This window comes from Lytechinus variegatus, chromosome 17 (assembly GCF_018143015.1).
Source record: "Lytechinus variegatus isolate NC3 chromosome 17, Lvar_3.0, whole genome shotgun sequence".
Taxonomy (NCBI): Eukaryota; Metazoa; Echinodermata; class Echinoidea; order Temnopleuroida; family Toxopneustidae; genus Lytechinus; species Lytechinus variegatus.
Window position 1 is genome coordinate 21,015,921 of NC_054756.1, and position 26,932 is coordinate 21,042,852.

The following is a 26,932-nucleotide window of genomic DNA, read 5'->3' on the forward strand; positions in this document are numbered from 1 at the left end:
AATTTTTGGCTCATGCAGACTCGACCAGTGTCATTTCTTTTACCCCTTTCTTCAGTCAGGGCACTATTCATTCCCTTTCATTTTCACCATATAGACCATATAGGCATGTACAATTCCCATCCCATCTATGGCCGATGACAACGTGACTTGTATACCTTTCAGAGTGTATTATTTGCGAACTAGAACGCAAATTACATTCTCTCATAATTAAAACATGATAACGCATGATACAACAACCAAGCAAAAGCAATATGAGAAATGATACAGATATTTTAGCTATATATCTTACTCTTTCCTCTTATAATGTACACATTTTTTCTTCCTCTGTCCCTCCTCCCCTCACTGTCAATCCAAGGAGATGTCACCTCCTTGGTCAATCTAACCTACCTAGCTCATAAATCAACTAGGTATATATATCTATCAACGATTTAATCACGTGGAACCCCTGTATAGAGGGGAGGAGTGCGTCCGAATAGGTGGTCGTAAACATTTCAACTAACATACTCCATGTCCAGACGAACGGAACTAATAGGCAACATATTACATTCGCTCTTACCCCCAATAAATAATCAAGCTCGTAAATCTATCCCACCCATCGTTGTTTACGAGTTTGCACTTTCATTTCCGCACGAGAAATCTGGTTTTCACAAGAGGGTGCGAGCTCGAAATGATATACGACGAGTAAAGTGACATTTAAACTGTGTTAACTACATGATAGAACGCTTCCTTTTTTCTTTTTAATTGCAGTAAAACATGATGCGAAGCAGCAGAACTTGCAGACTAATCGATAGAAGTGATTGAAACATTCATATTCATATCGTATATTACTCGAGATACATGTATATTCCAACATAATTTAGGATCTAAGTTATGATCCCCCGTTCATTCATGATGTATGTGAGACTTTATTGATTATTTTATTTCTGCAACAATTAAACATGCAACCTAAAACGATTTAACAGGGGTGTTTCATTAATGAAATAATAATGGTCATCGCACGGGAGGTGACAGTCATAAGAACAGAGGCCTGGAAAGGATTATTTCAAAAGGGAAATAATCTGAAAATGGGTATCAATATAGCATGGGCCTTTAAAGATATATCATATCATTATCATCATTTTTATATTTTACATTAAAAAATGTAAAAAAAAAAAAACGTAGGCATATGATAATAAGTTAAAGAGCCCGAACTCATTCGAGGAACCTAGCTTCTCTTTACCCGGTAAAAAAAGTTGTACAGTATGCCCACGAGAAGGAAGATAAAACATTAATAAAAGTGATTTCTTACTTTTTATTCTTTATCATTCCATCATTTATTCCATAATTTATTTGGTTGATAGGGCTATGCTAAATCGCAATAATCATCCGTATTTTTCCCCCCATTTCCATTCGGGTTGAGTATTGGTTGCCACGGGGTGGTTAAAACAACTATCATTGCATAACCTAAGGTCATCGAGGTCACTCATCGGCTGCAGATGAGAGGATCGCTGAATATTTCGTCTATCCTGCAAATTCCTTGATCAATCTAGGATAAAATTAGTAGATGAGATAAACCACAGATGTCTATGACACTGTGCGGGTACTTGTGTGGGATTTTACCGTGATATGGGTATGATTCTGAAGGGGAACAGCCGCATGTAGCACGTGGAGCGGAAAGGGTGTTGGAATTTAATATTCCCTCCTTGGCCCATAAACATATTCATCTTTATTTCTGTTTACAAACTTACTTGGCGGAACATTTTAGCATAGTAGAATCTTGAAGGTGTGGTTGGCTCTGATACACTTTCATAAAATAGGTGAAAAACGACGGCGGAAGATGGGAGAATTTGAGGTCTTTCGGTATAACCATGGCAACGCTGCTGCCTGCTGGTCGCCATCGGATGGTTTGCCCGATATCTCGCCCGCTCTATCGGCATGCACGAAGGTGAAGGCTGAGGTGAGGAAGTGGGATGGGATGATGATGTTGGTGCTGCTGATGATGGATACCGAAGATGACGGTGATAATGATGAGGAGGAGGAGGATAATGGTGGTTATGATGATGACGACGACGATGACGATGATGAGGTTGATAATGATGTTGGTGATGGTGATGGTGATGAGGAGGAGGAGGATGGTGCCGTGGTGGTGATGATGATGGTGCTGGTGCTGGTAAAAATAATGGTATATGATAAAACAGAGTGATGCCGGTGATTATAGTTGATGATAATTTTTGAGTTCATGGTGGTTGTCATGGTGTTCGGGGGTAGTGGTTTAAATAGGTATATACCTTGTTAACGGCGATTGTTTTCGTAGTCTTTTCTTTCACGGTTTGCCCTCATAGGTCCGTGATCCGTATAACTATCGATGTGTAGTTCTTACAATGATGTTAGGAATGTTTTGAAGTAAAATGGATCGATCAATTATGAAGGAATAAAAACTACGAGGACTATTTAAAAAATAACCGATAATCATGATAATTTTGAAAGATTGTTTCATTCCGAATACTGCCACTTTATATACTAGTATCAATGAGCTAAAAGCTCCTTGCTGGTATATTGCGCTTGGCAAGACACGTAACGCAAGAAATCATTTATTTTGTAAAAAAAGAACATTCAGCAATTATGGTGTTTATTACTATGTGGCGGATGTAAATGCCTTGATAATCGCTCGATCCCACCTACTTTTCAAGAAAGTGGCCCATGCATGTAGGACTCCCCACCGCGCTCTCTTATCCTGGACAACCGTGCGAACGAAATTCGCCACTTGTTATCATTTCCCCCACTGCTCCCCTATTTTCAAAATTGAATAAAAATAGAGGGGTTTTGTTACTTGCGCATTAAGGTGTGACGGCCTTTTACAAGCAATTTTCCACCCCTTTTACGCCGAAAACTTTCTAAACGCTTATTGTTTCCAAGTGTTCGTCGGAGGAAATTCCTCTATTCTGTCGGTTTGAGATTCTATTAGGGCTGGCTTTTGAGATTTGAGCCTGAATAGGGCATTTAATTCTAACGATGTACTAGTGACACTGTTATAAGATTGTATACCTGTAAAAAGACCACTCGACACAAGAAAGCTGGTGGTTGGATGCAGTCCTTGTAAGTGGTTTTAAAGAGTGTTATTGGGGGTGAATTGAATAACGAGCTTTTCAATTTTACACTCTCTAATTATCACGATTATGTCTCGTTGTGCTTCACTAACTCACTTTCCTTTTCGTTAACCATTTTCTAGTTCACATCACAATAATGTGCTATTATTTTATTCATGGTGCGATATTTTTGTTAAGATATTAAAATAATGAAAAAGTAAATACATGCAGGTATTATATACGTGAATACTCAAAATTCCGTTATTTCCCTTTATATCGTAATATCATTTTCAAAAATCAAAGCTGTGCATTATTGAAGGATTATTATATATTGTTCCTTTATACCTATAAAAAGAAATGGTATTAATACTTGTATAATATAATCTTCGTTCCAGTTTTCCTATAGCCTTCAATAACTCTAACCATGTTATGTCTTTCATGTTAGAAAATGCGAAATGATTTATTTCAGTAATGATTTCCGCAATAGTTACAGCAAGACTCGAGAAGGAAGCATTTGTTTCTCTCTCTCTCTTTTAGAGGGGGGGGGGTACTTCAGAAATTACGTCACTCATGGTCTCAAATCTGTGCTGTTCATTCGCTCATTTTTCCCCCAGAGGAAATAATGGACGGGTGTTGACCGTTCCGATGAATAGAATCAATTACTGGTCAAGAAGCCCATGAAAGAAACATCGAATCAAAGACGGGAACAACCACAGAGCTAAGATGAGAACAACAAATCGCGGATATTACAATGCATCAACGATGGATGAACATTCTTAACAAAAAATGGAGAGAAAATTAGGAAGGTCTGTGCGGGTCCTTTTTTTGAAAAGGAGCAACCTCTTTGTCATGATATAACACCTAACGGTCTATAAAACCCGGTTGTTTACTTAAGCTCAATGGTCCTAATTAAATGCTCTATTACAGGTCCGTTATGTTCTTCGTTATGCATTTCCATTTATTGCATATTCCAAAGACCTTCATTCTCGGCCAATACTGGTGGAGTTAAATGAATGTTCAATTAAAGAGGTCAAAATAATAACACCTTAAATGGTCCTTCATCGCAGACCACACATAGGGAAACGAGTATGAAAGGTGTTCAATATCTTAGATTTAATTCATATGAAATATTTTGTAAGGAATTTTTAGAAAATATAATTTTAAGAAAATTAATCTTGCAATTCGTATGCTAGTTTACCGTAGTAAAAGCAAAATTTTCCTAAATCGTTTGGCACAACGCCGAAGCGCTATGTTTTTTATTATTACTATTATGGTATTGAAATAATTGCATAATGACATGAACACGTCGGGATCGTCTTCTTTTAACTCCAAAACTGACTTATCTATTATTATTTAATATAATAGAATATGATGTTTAAAATAGCGACTTAGGCCTATGTGTTTTTGAATTCGCCAACTTTCTTATTAATGTCCAAAGCCTTTGGAAAGTACGTCAAATAAGGTTAGGCAAAAAAGGCTCAAATCTTGCATGGGCAACATACTGTCCACATAACAATTGGTTTAAATTTGTCCAAATTGGATGATAAAAACTAGTAATTGGGAAATGAATTTGCTCAATTGGATAATAATTGCCCAGAATATAGGCCTATATGGTTTTTTCACCAACATACATTACCCAACACCATGGACACTATGTTGCCCTACATTTTAAATGTGTACACTGTAAAAACTGATACCAATTTGTGTTAATAGAGGACCACACCCTTAGGTTTTGAAATTACACCCTAGAGATTAAATATAACACCAAAGAGTGTAAATGTAACAACAAAAGGTGTTGTAATAACACCTATAGGTGTAAAACTAACACCACCAATTTAACACCAGTGTGAAATAACTGGTGTGGTCCTGTATGTACAACGGTTAACACCACAGTTTTTGCTGTGTATATAATTCCCTATGTTACATGGTTACAATGTGTGTTATCTGACATTTTTTATAACTGAAATGGTTATACAATTTTCATATTATACTAACCACCGACCTAACTATGGGAATCAGAACAAAAACATGGTGACGAAGAACAAGTAGTATCCAATGTATATATATTTTTTGTTAACGTCAACAATAGACGACCAAAAATTATTTTCAATTTGCATAATTAGCATTCTATCCGAACTGACAAAGCATTGTCCTAGAATCTTATAAGTATTCAACTATCATGACTATGTTAAATAGACATACCGATAGAATAGGAAATGTATTCCGAATTCAACTAATTTGACCTATGTTTCTGTTCAGCTCAACTTTATTTATTTCAAATTTTTAAAACTTTTTACAACACATTGAATAAAAGCATGCAATTACAATTGTGTACATACATCCTCCTGGTATGGATAGTGTAATGAAATTAGGTACAGTTAAAAAAACAGAGGTTTTGTCAAGACAACTCCCTTTATCTGTTTATAGCATAATATTTGATCAAATAATGAAGCGGAGAACATATTCAATTAATATTCTTGATATAAAAATGAATTGCGTCTTGCACCAATACAAACCCAAGAGCAAATGTAAAATGTGGTAAAATATGCTTCATGCAAAAATGTACAGGATGACATTTTATTGATTCCAAATCATTAAATGATTTTTTTTTAAAATAAGTAAAATCATTTCATCTTGGAAAACCCCCACAAAGTTTACTTTTAACATATATATGTTTACCAACAGACAGATTTTTGAAAATAAAATCTGACAAGAATTTCTCTTGGCATATAACAATAACAGTACCCTCGTATTTTAATTCGACTTTTTGCCATGTAAAAAAAAAGACACCGAAACGGTTTAATGCTTAAAAAAAATCGGAGATAATTTTGTATAGGCCTATAGAAGTATTAAAAGATTTTAATAAAATAATTCGCACTCGTGAACGAGGAAAATCCAGCGTTTTATTTTTATTGTTAAAAGCTGGTTTTAAAATTCAATCAAAATATATTGTACGACGAGAAGAAATAACTAATATTATATCGATATGGCAACGTCTATAAATGGCATTAGGGAATACATTCTTGGACTGGTAGATAGATCAATTCCTTGTATAAATAAACATGTATGAAAATGAGGACGTCTGTTTTTCTGTTTAATTTTCCCTTTTTTATGTAAAAAATACATCGAATTCCAAGACAAAGTTTTACTTATTCTCGTAATGTTTTCTTCCTCTAGTATTTCTTCGGGTGAGTCTTATTTTTCAGAGGGGCTATTGACCGCTTCCTGTCATTGGACGTCGAAAGCTCGTCTGTTTGTTTTTTAAGACCACCCTCCAAAACTAATACCAAGCACTCCTCCCACCCAGTGCGTATCAGACCCTAATTATTCACCCATCTGTTCCCTGATTTGTCAGCCAAGAGGCTTGCGAGCGCGTGTGCGATTTGCATAAGCATGACAGGTAGACTTTGAACTGCCATCTCCGCCAATCAGAGCGCTCGTTTCATCTGCGGACACGAGATGTCATTCGCGCACGACACTTGGTTAATTAAAATGTGTCTAGCGGGGCCACTCACGGTACGTTTGGCTTGGGGTGTTCGGTGGCGAGATGGAGCGCTGAGGTCGCTATGAAGGACTGAGAGATGAAAATAGCGGCGATGTCCCCATAGTTGAAAGGGCTCCCCCTTACGAGACAGAAGTAGACATTGGAATGGTCGAACCCTTGGCGAGAGAAAATCACCTGCAAACATACGACTCATCTTCCCCAGCCGACAGAGACACGGCTGGATAGCACCAGAGCACAGCCCGCGACATAACACGCACAACGGCGTGAAAAGAAACAATTCTCCTAAACGCCGATGCTCCATTGATCACAAAATAGACGGTTGAATTGACACTCGGTGGTGAATTTGCGACAAACACTATCTCATGGTCGGCCTACGATAATTACCTGCCTAGAAACTCCCGTGGAAACTTTTCGGCCGGCTCTCTTCCAACACTCCTCGGACTTTATACCGCGAAGCTTCGTCGAACTGGCCGACGACGACGGACTCCGACATCGGCAATTCTTGACCATATCCGTAGTCTTCATCGTAATCATTTTCGTGTGGACAAACATGTTTTTTTGACACCCAAGTGTAATGAGTGTTATTCGCCGTTCAATCAGCATCCACGGTTTTAATTTTGGTTGCTTCATGACAGGATTAGCGACGTAATTAAGTCACTCCTCCCCTTTTCGTCAACAAACAAATCCCAAGGATCTTTACCTTTTGCTTCCTACTTGCTGTTTTCTTCATCTGCTTGCGGAAACCCCCACCTAGCACCACGCGACTTCACGGCGAAGGATACGGCGTCGACATGGCGCAGGTAAGCGGTTCCTCGGTCCATTTTAACCCCCATTGCATCCTGTTAAAGAAATGAAAGCTTGGGGCTTTTCTGAAAAGTCACCCCCCAAAAAATCGACGCTGAAATCAACTTAAGACAATAAAATGCAACAAAATTAGGGAATGCGGGAAAAAATGAAAAGTTGAAATATACAGAATCTCATTTACTAGATTATCTTAGTGTAGGTAGAGTTAAAAGTATCAGTGCAAAGCGAGAAATAAAGAATTAAAATTGATGGGCAAAATGATGTAAATTTGGGAATAGCTATGGCAGTGTTCTCTGTGAGCAGGGGAATGTTTTGCTGAATCGACGTGACCACAGAGCTCGAGGCACTCCCCCTCTAACTCTCTATATTTTCTGTGTCCCATTTTCGCCACCACCACCTTCCACCGCAGTAGTTCGATGTCCTGACCGGTACCTATTACGTCCAGACCCCTCACCCTCATCCTCCTCACCCACACACTCCTCTATCTCCCTCTCTCTCCATATTTATTGTTGTCTCTCTCCGTCCGCTGGCCAATGACAGAGAATGAACCCTGTGTGATAGGAGGGAGGGGAATGATTGCCTCGGAGCTACTGTCACCGGACAGCCAAACACTCACACTATTCAGGCTTGCCAAGTCAGATCAGTTCCTCCCTACCCGCCGACCCCGCAGCACGCCGGGCCGATCATCGTTCTACCTCTTCCCACAGCGCCTAGCGATTACCATTATCAGTTATTGATATACCTTTTTTCATCCATCATTTGTTGGAATTTTTTTCATCTGGTTCTCTCTTTTGTACCGTCTTGTGATTTTATATCTTCATTTGGATTGTATATATCGACAACATGGCATCGACGGCTGTTTTAACAGTCCCTTCCTTACAGGTTAATATCAAGAATTTTTTTTGGTTTGCTGTATTTAGTGTCCATTTATCGACACAATGTCTGGTCTATATGAGCGAGTAAAAGTCTCGGCCGTTATTTATTATTATGATTTTTCTTCAGAATATGGAGTTTTCGTGAAGACTTTTCGTCAACTGTCAGTTTTCAGGCGAAATACTCAAATAGTGAATGAATTTGGATATTTTATTTTCTCTACTCTTCACGCGACTTTGACTCTATTTGCCAATCCGTTGTGGTGTATATTTGATCAATGTGTGTTTCAAGTGATATTTGGATTGTAATTGTGAATATTTGTATTGATGGATTTTTGTTTTCTCTCTCTCGCTTTTTTTTTCCACACAGGAACGTTCGGATTTGATTGCCCACCGGCCGGGATTCAGCACGGCCTCCGTCGGGGGCAACAGCTCGTTCTCGCCGGCGACACGGCTATCGCATACCCCAACAACTACGGACTTCCAACCGCCGTACTTTCCCCCTCCCTACAACATTCCCCAGCCTCAATCCCAGTTGGATTTCCACCACTCGCATGTGAATGCCGATCCTTACTCTCACCTGAATCCTATACATCCCCAGCCGCAACACCAATACCAGCTGCATCCCCAACAGAGGACGCAACACATGCTTGGTCGCCGGGATGATGCCGATCATCTCCACCTACAACACCCCGGTATGCAGCTCCCGTCGGCTAGGGACTATTCAGCCGTACGTCGCCCCGATGTTTTAGTACACGGTGGACCCCATGGACTCGCTCCTGAACAAACCGATCTCATGCTACACCATCCCACGGGTTTGCACCCCATGGATGACGGCTCGGTAAGTCTTGTTTTTCTTTTTTTTTTAACCTTCAGTCGTCGACTTGCCCTTTTTACGGCCCTTATTCACCCTATATCCACCTTAACAATGGAGCTACAACTTAATCCTCGCTTATCCAATATGAGCTACATGTGCCTAGCAATAAAATCGATAACCGAAAATCATTACTACTCGGGGATCCATTCATCCTTTTGGAAAAGGAATGTCATTGAAACTATTAGAGGAAACTTTCAACAAACAAGTTCTAACTATACTCATTTATCACACGTTCAAACCAAGAAAGATATCTTTCAAATGTAGATAATTATTATGTGAATAAACTGAAAAAAATATTGAATGATATTAAATATATATATTAAATAAAATATTGAATACACTTTTTTTAATGAGATAGATTTTCAGTAAAAAAAATTAGGGTAAGGGGAAATGATTCATAATAGTTATCCACTCAATATTTATGACCAATCAAATTCTAGTTATATATTTACGCCTGTATGGTACTGAGAAATTTGTTTATATTTCATATTACTTCGTTATTGTCTGTTTATCTCTGAAAATCTGGAAATAACTTTGTATTTAGTTTCAATTTTCAATATATTTGTATTGTTTTTATATGTTTCTCTGGAATACATGCTCGTAGGCCTACATGGTATTTGTAAAATATATTAACATCGAGTGAAAAGTCTGCAAGATATGCAAATGATGGTATTCCCGAACAAACGGTATTCCAACAAAAAATGATGGAAATTTTCAGCGAAATAATGCAGATAACATCCAAGAATTGGTTTTAAAAAAAGAAGCTATTTTATGCAGGGTTCTTCAATATTTTTCATGGAAGAGAGCAAAGAGTATAATTGATGAGAAAAATACCCCATGATCATTTCGATGCGGGCAACTTACTACAGAATTGGTCAATGCCGTTCATTATTAGAAGTTATTACCCTCTATCCGTTTGGGGAGTAATCACACTGAACAATGGCCAATGGACGGGGATATAATAGAGGGGAGATTGTAGATTCGAGGTTGGGGCATGGTTGAAATTATGCCCGTATTATTTTTGGTGGTTGAAATTCACGACTTCAATGTCAGATTCAGGCAAAGGAAATGGAAAGAAAAAAAATACACTGCAGTAAAGGAAGATTTTGTGAGTAGGGTTTACATTAATAATTTCAGACAAGTCATGAGTTTATTTCACCAAACATTCTATGTTATAGAACATCCAGTACGAACTATGCAAGATGGTATGATATATGATTTATGACAAATGGAAAACGGATATACCTCTTATAATAATACCTGGAATTTGTCAAAGGTTATCAAAATGTGTCATTAGGGTTTGAGCTTTATTATGAGATATTTTGAATTGTGAAATAATTTCCAAGAAGATGAATATCAAATCGAAGACTATGGTCGGCATAAATTCTGCCATTTACAATTTTTAAGATTTCCTGTGATAAGAAAAAGCATTCCTTTTGTCATTTTATAATAGTTATTCATGATCGAGAAAACAAATTGTGAGTCTGCATGACGCCAGTCAGTTTAATGTCGTTTCTCTCAAAATATTGTATTGGATCAGTCTTACGACCCCATAATATTTTATGGTAATATTTTTGTCAGCTCATTTTATTTTATGTATGGATTTCCTGAGTTATATGTTGCATTCATAATCTCCATGATGCGAACTGCAACAAGCGTCAGGTAGGCAGAATTATTGACATCAGCTAGGGCTCCCCCTCATGGCGATTAGAAGTTAGCTTGTCCCGAAAACGTTTGTGAAAATATAATTTGCTTACACATTCGTTACTAATAGGCAATATTTACCATCCTCGTTCGCGCTATTTACACATTTTATGAAGGATTTGTCTCGCGTTTAAACAATATCTTGTACAACCACTTGCGTTGTTATGTAATGAACTCGAGAACACTTAACCGGTATGTTTGTTTACGAGGCCGAAATCTAACCCTTTAGTTTATCATTATGCCGCGTTTTTATCGATTTCTTATATGTTTTCAGTTATCTAAGATACAGTTCGGTTGTACTTTCATCCGCCATAGTCTTGTTTTTAAATGTTTGAACATTCCAATGAGGTAGGAGATTAATAAGCACTTATCAGAAATTAACATCTTGGTGATTTGTATGGAGGGTCGCTTCAAATTTCTTCAAGGATACAAACCAATAGCAATTGTTGATTCTACTGCTCCGAATGATTATAGAAAGGAAGGATGGAAGATGTTTGTCAAACAATTGCCTGTTTACGTAAGGTAGATGATGTACTGTTATTGTCATTTGATCAGAAAATGCATGAATTGGAATTTAGCAGGAGTAGCAATTCTCACTGAATAATAAACCGAAACACAGACATTAGGCCACTGAACATCACTCTATGCATATAGGTCCCATACTTATTTGCCATTTTCTAATTTTTTAGTCCATAACCTCCCTTTCCCTGTCTCTGCTAACACATCATTTTAAAACGTCATAATTGTCTCCCTCTTTCTCGCGACTGAGTAAGCAAGAGCGGTCAATACTTGATATTTTCTATTTACAATTCGGATCAATGCCTTTTTGCTTGCTAGGTTGAACAGTCAACGGTCTCTCGCTGCTTCCCAAAACGGGAGAAAATTACCACTTTCCTTCCCAACTCTAGCTGTCCTCCTAAACACATCGGCTAGCTAGGGCTGTAAGAAACCTGTGTAACCGGTGATGAAATGAACTGGCACGAAAGAGGTTGGAAAAAAAATGATTTGTGAAGCGACAATATTTTGAGAAACCAAGTTAAACTTAAAGTGCAGCTCAACCCCGACGCATTTTCTCCGTTCAATATCTTGCCATGAGAGTGATGAGAAAAAAATTCTCTATTTCTCGATCCCTCTTCTTTTATTTTCTCTTTACTCACACGTGTACAAAAAAGTGAATTCCCCGGTGGTATGAAATTTGTAATTGAATGTCCATGGAAACGGTTTTCTGGTAAATTTGTTATGAAAGAATGGTAAATATTGGGAGATCCTGGTTGGGCGGAAGAGAGCTGGAGACGGGAGAATGGTCGCCAATCTCGTTGGGTGACTCTCCTTATTCAGAGAAGAAAATGGGTAAAATAGAATTACAGATTACAAGCCAGCATTAAACACGTTCAAAGTATTGTATTCTGGTCTGGATATTACTTAGAAAGGAAGATGGCAGAGCCGTGGTGAATAACCCTACACATGTTTAATAAAGCAGTAGAACAACCCAAAATTAAGAAGAATAAACCGATACATCCATGTCTCCAAGACCACTAAATTAATGTAAAACTTGTTGAGGGAATTTCATATCTAATTCACACTGCCTTTCTTATTATTATAATGGCAAAAGAAACCATTTTCGTTTTCGAATGAACTCTAAAATGGGCGCCAGCTTATAGGTTTACAGTATCGCCCTAATTATGTGAAAGTGAGTACATTTACTTGAGTGTGCATAATTTCTCACCGACAACATTAGAAGGGAAAGGAGGACTGGAGAAGTCAAAATCACTCCCGCCATTCAGATGACTTCACACGATCGACACGTAAATGAAGCCCGCGCCTGGTTGTAAGTTATCCCGAAATAAAAACCTACCAAAATGCTAGCTGTCATCTTGGCAAAGGGGTTGATAAAGCAGTTAAAGCATGCCGTGTCAGTATTATCTTTCCTATCCTCATTCATAAGTCTAAATTTGTCGTGCAAAATTAAGAGCGCGCTTCTGTCACCAAAACCTGAACGCGAAAACTCCCAGATTTTTGTCGTTGATTTTCGTATATAGGAGGCGTGTAACAGCAAGGAGGTATAATAGTAATTCCTCCTTGGTAACAGGGGGTTTCTAACTATCCGTTGATATGATTATTATGCCGTTTTTACGAGCTGTGAAAGAAATAAGTCACCAGCCCTTCGCGCCTCCAGTAATTTCTGACGTTGAACTGTTTTAGCGATGTCGCTAGAAACCCAAGGGGGTACGACAGTATTGCCATAAAATTGTACCATATATTGGTGCTGCCCGGCGCAGTGCCTTAACTAGCATTGAGTTATTTATGTTCCTTTGCCCTCAACTATTGCAGTGATTACTTTAGATGCTTGTAAAACAACATATTGTTGGGCATGGGTGATATATCAACTGAGCATACACGGTATACCGATACTGTTTTAGGGGAGAGCGCTAGGATTTGATTTATGGTAAGCGATCGGGACGGCTGTTAAATATGACTTTCGCTCGCGTGGCAAGAAGTAAAACAATATGATAATGACAGGATACCTTTCAAATCCTCATAACTCACCTTAAACTTGGAGGTATCAGACACGTACCTCCATGCATTAAACAGGTCGATGAAGCAAAATGGAGGGGATGGACGCAGAATGTTTATCTAAATCACCGAGGAAGCTATATACTCTTTTTGTTTAGTTACATATTAGACAAGTAAAAGATTTGAGCATTATATGGAGAATTTGATTCGAGTTTAGAGACAGGAAATGAAACGTTATTTTTTTTCGTGAGGAAAATTGATTAAATAGAATGTGAAGTTAGAACGTGAAGTTTTGCCGGAGGTCATTATGTGCCGTTTACAGAAATACTTTCATTATCCCCGCAATGGGACCTTTGGCAACATGTTGGGGCATATGCGAACCATCCCCCATCCTCATAATTACATTCACATATTTTGTCGAATGGTTTGTAAATAGATCATATTTTCACATTTAAATCTTATGTTATGTTACGATATTGTGCACATGCCATATATAATGTGATTTTGCAAAGACACAGGACTGACTTTGTGCTCCTTTTTAAGTTTAAACTTTAGTTATACTTATAAACAAGGCATATTGTTATACTTTGGCCCCCAGGCGTGTCCGACCCCCCCCCCCCCCCCACACACACACACACACACGCACACTTCGTTAACAGGAATAAATATACATGTACATGATGTTGTCACATTTGAAATAAACCTCGCGCTAAGAAATGAAAAAAGGCGTTGACGCAATAATTAAGTCAACCTATATATTGATATTTTCTTTCGATTATTTTTTCGATGATTCTTTCGATTTAATATTCTTTATGAATTTGTGATAATCCATGGACATTTTTTTCTAGGAATAGATCCACATTCCAGGACGAATGTATTCATCTTGGAATGTATAGTTCAGGTTTTATTTCCAGAGGGATGTATGATCATATTTATCATGACTTTGTGTGTGGTATTCAGATTGTGATTACTAAACAGACATTAGACAGTTTGAGCTCCCATTTCCGACCGCCGATTCATGATTATTTCAACAGCTCTCAAACATCTATACAAAGATAAAAAAGAGTATATAAATATTGAAAATGCAAGTGAAATATTTTTTTTCTTCGATATGAAAATATACGAATCTGGTAGCTTAAAGATAAATTCCAGTTTTGGTAACGATCTCAAAATGACTTTTTACAGAATCTAATATAATGACCACCCAAGTGTCTGTTTGTATGAATAAAAAATATGTGCCAAAGGATTCTGGAAGAAATTGTGTAATTGCTGAGAAATCAGCAAAATAAGTGCGGATTCGGTCACTTCCGTCGGGTCTTTATTCCAGCAATAATCATGATAATGATAAACTGTCCCACATGTGCCTATCTGTGTTGGTGATCTTCAGTGTGAACATTTTTCAGCATAGATTTCAAGATTTCACAAAGTTCAGTTTATATAACTGTACCAGATCTTCATCTTCGATGATATTCTGACAATTAAGCCTGGTTTTACAGACTTTCTCATGAAATCAGTGTTTACTGCAACAACTGCAATTTCTCTTTAGAAATTAGTCTAAGCCTACGAAAAAAATTGATGTAGCTCTGTGTTAGATTGGTTTACATTTAATTGATATTCCAAATTTAATTTGATGCATGCTTTATCATTAAAAAACAATGAAATATTTCATTCATGTTGTTTTTAAATTATTGCAATTTAGCATACACATTGACAGTATGCGCCTGTGTTTATTGAATGTTTAACCAAATGGGAAATATGAAAGAAAATAAAAGGGAGAAGTGTGAAATAAAGGTGAGCATGGTTCTAGCACGGAAATGAGTAATACACACGACATTCGAAACTACAAAATAACGAAACAGTGGTTCATTTTTTTGTGGGGGGGGGCAGTCGTAATGCAGCCAAATACGAAGCTCAAGTCTATTCTTATAACTATTTTCAAATAAAAATAGTTATCATTATTTTAATTCATCATGTTCACCATAACACCTGCAAATCGGGTGGAGCAGGTTAATAATTTTGTATAGTATGAGGGTGAAATGATTGTTTAGAAAAACGACATCAATAATAACTCTATAAAAGCAATATAGGCTTGCGCCTTGCTATGTGCATCAATTCGAAATTATAACAGATAGAAGTAATTAGACATCCCAAGGTAAGGAAAATGCTTCAGAACATTAATTAAAATCACAGATTGTTTAGTTAAAATAGCTGAATTAAAAAAATGTAAATGATATAGCTTTGTCGTGATTTTTTCAATACAAAAGTTTATAGTGAACATTGCTGAATAAACCTAGGAATTTGATGATGTAAATTATGTCATATTTAAGCGAAGAGAAATGTCATTGAAGAGGTAACATTGAGGGGAATCATGCAGATATGCATATTTTATCATTAATTCATTTATTCATTTATATCAGTGAAAAGATTTTATAATAGCCACAGCAAAAACAATACAACCCTGGTGCTAACATTATAAACAAAGGAAATATACTTTATTGAAGCATATTCATTAAAATGTTTCATAAAACAGTCATTCTGTCAGGGAAGAATTGGGTTTTCTTAACGACTAGATTTAATTTGTTTTATACAAGACCATCCCAAGGTCGGATGAAGGGTATCCCCAGTCCCATTCGTTCAAAACCGCGTATGGTTACTTTGGTCGACTAAATAACCATGTCAACTTGGTCATGCACGGCGTAGCATGTAGCGTGTAAATGGATAATATATTGTGGTTGGGAGTTCGATTTAATACTATAAAGGAGTCGTGGCCATTTAGTTAATGAGCGCAGAGGGGGGAAAAACTCGCTGGTGGAGGAAGACGAACACGGATTCGCCGATCAGTGCTTATTACTGGTATGAGTAATGCTCTTTATGATGATGGGGAGACATGATGATGGGCTAAAGACGGAGAAAATATAAAAAATGGGAAAAGAATAAGGGATAGAGGTTTGAGGTAGGGAGAGAGACGAGCTCTGTGAAAGCTGAGGGGAAAGTCGTGTTTTCCTTAGCGAGACAGGTGGCTTGCCTCATAAAACGGATAATAGTACGTTTTAAGATGATTTCTTTTCTACCGTATCATCATTTACGGGCGAAAATGCAATTATGCATTGTTAGGTCGTATTTATGCAAAGTATATATCGAGCTTTCTCTCTCTCTTTCTCCATCATCTATGCAAAATGCACTCACATGATACTCTTACCGACTGCCACATGGTTGGCGTACTGGCCAGGATTATTGTAACAACGGTTGATTTATACTTAAGAGACGTTAATGAATTATAAGGATTATCCGTAAAATATATATCTCACGTCTGTGTATGGTTATCAGGAGGGAACAATTGACACGAAAAGTGGATAGTGCAGATTTATATATATATTATATATATATATATTTAGCGTTGTTTAAAAAAAATCGATTTTAATGGAAATTCATACAGGTTTTTTAATCGGTTTGTGAGGCGGGGGGGGGGGGTCTCTATACTATACTAGTATGTATAGATGTACATCCATCCACGGGATAATTTGTTTAGTTACATAGGGTATGCTATAGAAATATTTGTCGTTTCTTCCATGATTAAAATAGAAATGTATAGAAATTTATGTATTCATATTTTGAACATACAATATGGGTATTATTGAGCCGGGTCGAATTCAAGATAATTCGATATGCAGATGATTTTCAAAATGGCGCTCTCTGTAAGAAAAGTGCCACTCTACAATACAGGTATGGTTGTCTGTATCTAACGCGATGGCAGTGTGATCAGCACACAATGTAGCCCACACTCTCAAAATAGTGTTCAAGTATTAAAAGGGCAGTATTACCAGGCGAAAGCGATCCATTCTTAAGAAATATGCACTCTATTTCAGCTTTTCATTTTTCCTCGCAACCGTACGAGGCCGCAGCAGTGTCGTCTGCACTCCCCGTCATTGATGTTGCCGCTAAGTTTGCGGACTGCTTGTTGACAATCCCCATGCCCGAATTGCGACCGGAGTTTGCCCGGCCAGATTCGGTTACTTGCTGCACAGTTCACGGCTAAAGGCTTAGTCGTCACATATTATAGGGTGAGGACAGAGGAAATTTGGTGTAAAGACCACTCAGAACTCTGTGCAGAAAATCCCCCTAAACTGAATATATTTCATGTGGAGATAGGCATTTGTAAGACAGAGGTCTGTTCGGAACCGGGAAGAGGGGTTAAAGAATTCTGCAAGTATAGTATTATAATCTTTCACTATGTTTACGTGCAATGCACATTTACAGGTAAATACTTGTACATAGGACTACTTAGTGATTTAGGAATCTTCACGGTACAATCAGGGAATTTACAAAACAGCTAGTTTACTTGTCTCTCTATACCTGTGTTAACTATCATAATTATTATCGCAGATAAATGAACAGATATTTCGCAATGAAAATTTGAGACAGGCTGTTATATGATGACATTATTTAACCAATTTGTGGTTGTAAAATTATCTTTATTATTCTTATAAATAATATACATAATAATCAAACTATGTCTTATTAGCTATTTGTTACTATATGATATCAGAAACTAGTGTTGTCTGTACTAAACTCACCATGTATTCAAGCCTGACAACATAAAAATGATTGACATTAGGTAAGTGAAGAAAACAATCATAATTGAGAAAAATGTCACAAACTTTGAATTCAAAACAACTGCATACGTACGATTGTGATAATCGAAATTATCTGGGATACGATTCATAATGTCGAAATGCAATTAGGCCTATATAATTAATCCTTCTTGAAAAAGAGAACAAATAAGATATATTTTGCAAAATAGAGAACCGTTTCTTGAAATCGTTCTTTTCTCTTTTTTTAAGGGGGGGGTCCGGGGATTATGTTGGCGATATATTTCAAACCTTTTTGTGAAAAAATGCAGACATTCCGAAGCTGAATCATCCAGTAGTGGGGCCGCTTCCGTCTCTTTACATCAAAGAATGTTTGTGATCGGTCTGTAGCAAAAGGGATATCATTCTAGTCATGACCTCTTTCTACCCGTATAGGTAATACAAAGTATTCCGAAAGTGTGATCCATCCTTGAAAGTATTGACTTTTTGATAGTTTTTGTATTTAATTTTGTTTGGGGGACATATGGGTTAATTTACAATTGCCTGATACAGTATTCAACAAATTTGGCCTGCAAATTATATATTGATTAGGTTATTTCATCATAAACTATTTGTTGGAATATTATTGAAGTTGAAAGGGTGTAAATCATTCTGGAAGTAGGCGCTTAAATAAAGAACAGCAGCTTATGTGACTGTTATGGATTTTGTTTTCAATGTACATCGACTTTCTTCACCAATTTTATCTAATACTCAAATGAAATTTTGCTCAATTTTGAAGCATACATTATTAGACAGCGAACAAATATAAGCTGGTTTATTCGATGGAAAACTTTTGGGGCTTAAAACGAACATGCATTTGGAAAAAAAAATATTTCATGATAAGCTAGGATGCATCAACTGTAAAGCATGGATTTGTCAATTTTGACATGTTTTATTTCTGCGTTAGACTGCATAGCCTAACCATTTACATTTTGCTTAAAATCATGTAACTTCTTAATGCTGAGTCTATGATTGCCGTGATTATGGAAAGAATGACTGTATAAAAATATTCCATTATATAGTCAAGTTATTGCTCACGAATTCGTCTTAGACAAAGGGTTGACAAGGACAGTTTAACCTTGACTCTGAATGAATGTCAAAAATAAGAAAGGCATTAATACGAAAGGTGTCTGGCAGAAGTAGCAACTGTCATTCTAATATAATCATGACGATATGTCATAAATAGCACTTGTTGCTAAGGTTAGATCTTCTTGAGGACGGGGCTCAGGTTTTTAGATAGGCTATGGTGTGAAGTATACTGAGAACATAAGGGAATATTCTGAAGGTATAGCAACATAATTATGTATAGGTCTACTCAATCATGCTGCGATGTCTGGGCGGGGGGGGGGGGGGGGGGGCGAAGGCAACAACCGTCGGGAATGATGTGGAATTAGCTTTCTTTTTCATTTTTTTTGTAAGGCGTAAGGGACATTCTTATTTGGCGTTCGCATTTGCTGATCTCATTTTTTTTTCTTACCAGAAAGACATTTTAAGAGATCTCATTTTTGTACACAATTTTTTTTTGTTTATTATTATTTTTTGTTTAAATCTATTGATTGATATGTTTCCCCCATCATCACTATTAATGTCAAGTGCATAATATCGGGCTCCTTCTCATTGGTCCAACGTAAGTTCACGAAGCAAATGTGTCAGTGTTCAAAAGCGATTACAGATCACCCGTAAGGGGGTGTGAAATACAGGAAACCCCGAGAAAATTTCAAGTCTACCAAACGTACTTTCAAGTATGACCAATTAGTCGAAAATTGAAGTGGCGGGCACAGATTTCAGACTCGTCACCTCTCGTCACATTTTCACGGACGAAGCAGGTAGACATTACGTGACAGATAACAAACGGTCATGTGTGTACCTCACTGACAGGACCTGACCGGGGTTGACGCACAATGGTGGAAAAGAGCCTTAAACGCAAGGGGGGTAACATTGATAAATTAATAGGGGGAATGATAATACCACGGTAATGATGGAAGTAGAAAACACAGGTTCTCAGTATATATATACATGATAGTACATCGCCTCGTTCATTTGTCAGTAAGGTGAAAATGTGGTACCTAGACAAAAAATATATAAGCCTACTCTTCAAGTGGGGAATGGGAAGGTCGAAATAACAAGTATGCATAGAGTTTTCAAGAGCAAATCTTAAAGTATGAAAACTACAGGGTAGACGTATGTGACAGCTTTAAAAGTGAAAAAGGTCGCATTGCCCGATATGAACGGCTGCATCGATTCCTGGAAAAATGCAACGTGCTGAATATGTATACTGGTAGTGGTGTGGTATATTTCGCACATGATTTTGAACATTTTTTTTACGATAGTTACGTGCCAAGTGCATAACCCCACGTTTGACGAGTTTCTGTCACTTCAATGTGATAAGTTAAAAATGTGTTAATTGTTATTGATAATGGTTTCAGTATTGCCTACAATATGTCATTAAATTAAGAACGTTAATTCTAATGATAGAAAATCATTATTTTTTATTTCATTATTATCATTTTCTGCTAGGCTTTTCCATTTTTTTAAAGTACGCCTATTGATTTCATATTCTTTTCATCATTATGAAATACAAAGAATGATGTGAAATTGCACAACAATTTTACTTTTTTACAATTTTTATTACTCTGTGCGAAAGGGTCTGTCCAGCCTTTCCTGAAATTCGTGAAGAAAGAGAGTTCGAAGGGTCATTATCCACTTCGAAATTAGGACCAGGTTGTGATAATGTAGAAAATAGAATATAGCCCAAGGTCTTGTCTTGAAAGTTGCAAAAGTTTGCGAAAGCATAAGATTTTTCCATTATGGTTCTGATTTCCTCCCCATCTTGCCTTTTACAATCCTACGTATATTGCTAAAACAAGGGGGGAAGATATTATTCTTTGTGAACCTTGCGTGGATTTCATTTTACAGTTGTGCGTTTTGTCTTGTGTCTTGAGGCCCGGAAGCCTCCTTGATCCTTTCTTGAGATAAACCTGACAACATTCACTAATACTTGAGGACTGCCCCTCCCTATTCCCTTCCACCCCCCTCTCGAACCTACCCCACCCCCAATTCTCTCACTCTTTCTCTCTCTCTGCATATGCATGTGCTGTGTTTGTGTGTATAATGTAGATTTTCATATATTTTCCAAATGCTACTTTTAAAACTAAGAAGTCTGCAGTTGGTGCACATGATAAAATAATCTGTTAATCTTTTATCAAAATATGTTGCAGATATGTATATCTGCACTTTAATATAAAGATACGTATTTTTCATTAAATATCCTGTTCTGCATAAAGAATAGCAGAAAAGGAGAAGGTCTGACACACCAGCTTATGATAGTGACACACGTGATTGTTATCTAGGCCTGTATATTATTTTGTAGGCCTTTAAGCCATGGTTACAATGGGTCATCCTGCGTTTCGTCGTACCATGACAGAAAGTAGAACATGACAGCTTAGAATTCAAAAATTCATCCTTGTCTGCCGTCTATTTGCGAGAGTTAACGAATTGGGAAGAGCTACCCAGCACGGTCGAAGAACTTGAACTGGTCCAAGTCTAGCCATAGAAGACCACGTTCAAGAGTTTCAGACGTGGTACGTGGGTGTGTTCGCATTGCACGATGAGGGCGTCACATTTAGGACGATTCCGTAGTTGAACTGGTTGGCGGATATGGTGAGTGACGCGGTCGGGAAGTCGGTACTTAACGTCGATATCTCGACCACGATTGACCGGTTAATGGGCTTCTTCCTCGGGGTTTGAAAGCTAGACTACTGTGTCCTCAATTCACTGATCACCGTGATCAAGTCCAATAAGTCCCGGTGGCAAGGCGATACCTCTTATCATAATCCACGCCAAATTTGCGGCTGAGGTCTTGAATTGAATCTCTGGAGGGGGTCCGAAGTCAGTGCTAGATGCTTGCCGAGTTTGAAGGGAACGATAACATAAGAGGAATGGAAGATACGATGGAAGGGTAGCATCTCGTCAATGGAGGAATGAACGAAGCATCGATAGGGGAAGAGATCGGGATGGAGATGTTAAAGTTAAGAAGAGCAGAACGCAAGGACCAGCAAACAAGCCTTGGTATTATTGTCCACTTGATTCCCCTGCTTGGAAAGAAGGGAAGGGGAGGTCGTTGCCCCTTCCAATCAAAGGCTCATTAAAACATGGCACAAAGAAAGCTTGAAAACCACATCAACAAGTGCAATGAAGTGAACAAATCGGACTCCAAGCGGTCACCATTACTGGGCTGGTTCCTTACTTTTTGATAGAATCCGAATCATTCAGAACTCTGAAATTTCAATTCCTCAAAGTAAACTTGGACCTTCATTTAGAGCTAATACAGTTTGGCGGGCAACCTACTGGAAGTAAAACTGAATAAATATAGATTATATTAGCTATGATCATTAAAATCACGATATCAGAAACCATAAAGGACAAGCAGAGCAGAATTTTGAGAAGAGTGAAAACAGCATTGACTTGTGACCTACGTGCCCCTGAAAAGCGGGGCTTCGTCCCACAATGACCTGGAATAACCCAGTATAGCCATTGGTAGACTAGAGCCCAGCCTGTGTGGTAGATCCCGACAAGGAGGCGTCTTCGTCTTATTGACATAACGAACAGGAATTTTTATCAAAACTTGCCATTATTATCGTAATTTTGTGTCCCCTTTTCTGCCACAATTCGTTCTTTCTTTGATTCATTCATAAGGCCAAATTATGTCATGCTTAAGAGCTGATAAGTGGTAGCTTTAGTAGCATGTTTTTTATCCTTTTTTTTTAGTGTAGCGTCGAATATGAAAATGAATTATGATTCATTGTCCAGGAATGATAAAGAAAACGAAGGGAATTTTCATAGCGTCCTTCCTGTAAGAGTGGATAGACATATTCTGAGGGTCCCATGGGTCAAAATTTAATTGAAAAATGATGCAATGAGCAGGTCTACACAAACATTGAGAAGTATTCATATTACTTTCCACTCAAATTTGAAATTACGGCAGTTGCAAAATATAACATCCAATATGTTGTACAAACCATTTTCCAAATAAAATAATCCAGTGTATTCAATATAGAATAAAATTGGTTTTAATCACAATAGGTCAATCGTAATTTTAGCTATTTAATGTTTACTATTATCATGAGTATTATCATGGGAATACGCATTATTCATTTTTGTCGTTGTAATGATTATCATCATCGTCCTAGTCGTCTTCGCCGCCATCTGTATTACTTGTCAATTCAATATATTTTGTTTCTCATTATTATCATTACTATCATGAACATTATTATCATTTTAGATCTTATTTAATGTTTCCTACATTTAAGAGTGAACGCTGTCCTTTAAAATGCTTGACAAAGTGGAATTCGTTTCCCTTTTTTCATTATCTCTTTTTACTTTTTCTATCTTTTACATCAATTTCTACCCAACGTGTAGTGATGGCGAAATGAGATAATTATACAGGGGAGGAGGAGTTAAGGTTTTGAGGTTTTGAAACATTTATGAGGCGAGTCCTCGGCTTTCTCTTCGTGTCTTATCGATCCCATGTTGAATTTCAGTTTTCATGCGTAACGTTATCTCAATACACAGACATTTATCAAATCTCAGCCTCACGCCGCATTCTCAATTGTCTCATTTGGTATTAGGCTGACAATCCCAAAAATGATCATCAGTCTTGATGATTATCGCGCTCTGACATTTATTGGGCCTCTCTCTGCCTCTATCCCCCTCTCTCTTTTTCACCCATTCTACATTAATATTTGCAGTGATTAATTGCTAATGTCTCTCGTATCATTCCCTCACTGTGGCCATGTACATTAACCCTCGCTTGGTGCTGTAATGGAGGGGGTATCTTTGATGAAAAGACATTCACCGACAGTCATAGTGAACGCTCAGCTCATAAATTAGAAATAACGACGCTCACATCTTCATCGAGATCAATTATCTCTTTGCACTATTTTAGAATCACAAATCACATTGTTTAGACAATCCCGGCTTCAAAGAAGTGGAAATACGTGACAGACAATATATACGGGTGCAAAGCGTAAAAACCGATTAGATTGGAAATTCCATCACTTTCTTTTTTTTATAAGAAACACATTATATCCCGCCTCACTTAAGAGCATCTTAAATCGAAGCGTCATCCAGGGTGATAAAAATCATTTTTACACTATAGATTTTTATCTTGTACTTATTTATTTATTTACTTTCAACCTCCAATTAGGAAATCTAATATTTCAATATTACTAATGCACCGAGGATATACATCGAAGATCAAAGTATCTTTGAATGTGAATTGGAATCGCCAATATTATAACACGTTACATGCACTGCACCCGAAAAGGCACTACAGACAGTTAATTAATACAGTTAGTTCCAGTGGAACATTTTCCTTATTGTTTTTATTTTCGTTTTCAAAATGTTTATTTTACTTAATAAATTCGTTTATAACATTATTTAGGCTAAGGTTACATGTATTAACATTTCAATTTTTTCAATATTGTTAAATATATTGTAAACCATAGTTAATTTATTTCCATAAATTGCATGAATGCATTTTTAAAAGAGTAATCATAGGCCTATTGGTTCAGTAGCAATGACTTTCCTTTCTTTAGTAGTTATCACTGGTCGGGGTATGCGCGGCGACATGACATGAAAATGATCGAAAGGGACTACATTATAGTTAGTGATCTAAACATAGAATTGATAGTGTGGGACTGAAGTAAAAAATGAAGGGCAAGAACTTACCTACATCTCACATGGTTTGGCTATATTTTCAGATACCCACGGATGAACGTTTCTCAAGATTAGCACAGGGAGACTATTTCACGAATATGAGGGCGCTTTTCCCGGCCAAGGTGAGAAATCAGATTACTAATCCTAATTTCTAGGGATACGCAACTTAGCCAGCCACATATAGCACGATTTCAGTAACTGCATGTTAGCAATGAAAGCATTGATATATTTAGGTATGGACAAAATTCATGGGGGAAAAATAGGGATACTGTACTATGGCATATTTTATAGACGCTTGCCCATAATGATAGAGTAATCGTCGATGGGGAAAGTATTAACCCTAGCTTTAAATCTCATATTATATCCATCCAAAAGCCTTTAATGTAAGAGGAACGACCTAAAATAATGGTCGCAATTTATTCCCTTTATCCTGTGAAACCGATTTTCGACATTTTGCTGGTCCTCTTTTAGGGGGCCATTTACGTCTTTATCAAGTCTTGGTCTCTAGCTTTAGCAGCATGTGTCTTTGCCATTTTGTCCCAATTAGCAGACCTGTAAAAACCTGATTTTTGTCTCTAGGCTCTGAAACATGCCAAAGGTCCGCGCGCGTGCGTGAACGTTGAAACTCCACGTCTATCATGGTCATTATAAGATGCTACCTCAGAGTTGATTCTTGGAGATGGCAATTTTCACACCAAACCCCTTCCCCATTTTCCGGCAGTGATGTAACGCTGATCTGGTCAATATCCTGTGTGTATTATTGAAAGTGTCTCGCATGGGAGCTGGGATGCGTTCTTCTCTGATCAGATAGGTTATTCGTGATCACGTCTAGACGGTAGGAGCGCACCTGTGGAATTTAAGCATAGTCGATAGTATTGCATACCTTCGAATTATTCATGTCCTTTATTTCAAACTATTCCCATGATTGCAGCAATCATTATTAGAAATAGTATTAACTATTACGTGCATTAGATGAAAATTCTCAACTTTCCGTGCCCAAGATATGTAACAATTAAATTTTGAGTATAGTTGTAATGTACCAACTCCCAGCAAAACTTCAGCCACTTCGTTTATTTACACATTTAGTTGCTTCCCCTGCTCATTTTGCACCCCCCCACACACACATACACGCACACAATCAGCCACCTTTACCCCACAGAACATGCTCACCACGCACTTATACCCCACCCTTACAACACTCCTGCCTGACATCACGAGTGTAGTCCTCGTCGGTAGCCAGGTTGTCGCACATGAGGACTACGGCTGATGGACGGGATTTAGACAAGATTGACGGACCACCAACCGTACGGCTTTCTGGGCCATTTTCCCTTCTCCGTGTTTATCCCCATCCTCCATCCTCCTCCTCCTTCTCTCTTCCTTCATTGACTTACCAAAGCATCTTGATAGTTAACAGGTAATGACAAGAGCCACTGATCACTGGGATGACTGAGTGGTCTGGTTCTGAAGACACTCCTGTACCGTCATCGGATGTCGGTCATTTACCCCTGCCATGTCAGCTTTCGTTTAGTCCGAAGACGTCCAGTGATGGAACCAATCACGATGGAAATAATTTGTTAAACAATTCACAATGGTCATATGTCTATACACTTGCCAGTAAATTTCCTTCGATTGATAAAAATGGTAGCATCAATTCCAGCCATTAGCTCATCACTATACCTCGTACAGGCATTTCTATTTTTACTAAGAAGTACCAAGAAACACCTCGCCTCTGTATGATTCTTCAGCAATGTATTAAAGGTATTGTTTAACTTTGTGAGCAGCCGATTTAAAAAATTCTCAAACTAAGATGAAACATGTGTACAAGTTCATGTATTAGATCTAATAAACCCTGAAAACAACCATTATTGAGAATGAAAAGCTAAAACTACAAGGCAAACCCCAATTTTGTAAATAGGTGTCTTATAGACGCCTAAATACTACACATAAGTGTATGGGATAAATTAAGATGGTGTTTCCGGTCACTTTATATATAAATTTTTGAAGCACTAAATAATTATTTTCGAACGCAATTTTTTTCTGGGCTTCATTTTTGTAACATATCAAAGACACATGTGACAAGTGTGACCGTCTAGCTCAGATTTTTAAAAGTCAAACCAATGTTAACCAATCACGTTAAGAGTCATCGTACTTGTTTCATATTTCATATATTAAAAAAAAATCCTGATTCGCACTCTCCTTCTATTAATGACACTCTTTATTTTTAACATCAAGCACTTAGGCCCTGT

General features: G+C 37.5%; 1 protein-coding gene across 3 annotated transcripts; it reads left to right on the forward strand.

The window, feature by feature from the left end:
* The first annotated feature begins 7,232 nt into the window (after positions 1-7,232).
* On the forward strand, positions 7,233-26,509 carry LOC121430794 (transcription factor AP-2-beta-like). Of its 3 annotated transcripts, XM_041628197.1 has the most exons (3): positions 7,790-8,256; positions 8,617-9,087; positions 24,731-26,509. In XM_041628197.1, the coding sequence occupies exons 1-3, from the start codon at positions 8,218-8,220 to the stop codon at positions 24,839-24,841; spliced, it is 621 nt and encodes a 206-aa protein (XP_041484131.1). In that variant the 5' UTR covers positions 7,790-8,217; the 3' UTR covers positions 24,842-26,509. The 3 variants fall into 3 exon arrangements, with proteins under 3 accessions (XP_041484132.1, XP_041484130.1, XP_041484131.1); XM_041628198.1 differs by lacking the exons at positions 7,790-8,256; positions 24,731-26,509 and adding an exon at positions 7,233-7,370 and having other exon boundaries at positions 8,617-13,966; XM_041628196.1 differs by lacking the exon at positions 24,731-26,509 and having other exon boundaries at positions 7,659-8,256; positions 8,617-13,966.
* The last annotated feature ends 423 nt before the right edge of the window (positions 26,510-26,932 follow it).

Excerpts from the sequence above, each read along its gene's own strand:
- LOC121430794 (XM_041628196.1), top strand. The coding sequence starts at position 8,218 with ATGGCATCGACGGCTGTTTTAACAGTCCCTTCCTTACAG. Across the intron at positions 8,257-8,616 it reads TAACAGTCCCTTCCTTACAG|GAACGTTCGGATTTGATTGC; the intron begins GTTAATATCAAG and ends TTTTCCACACAG.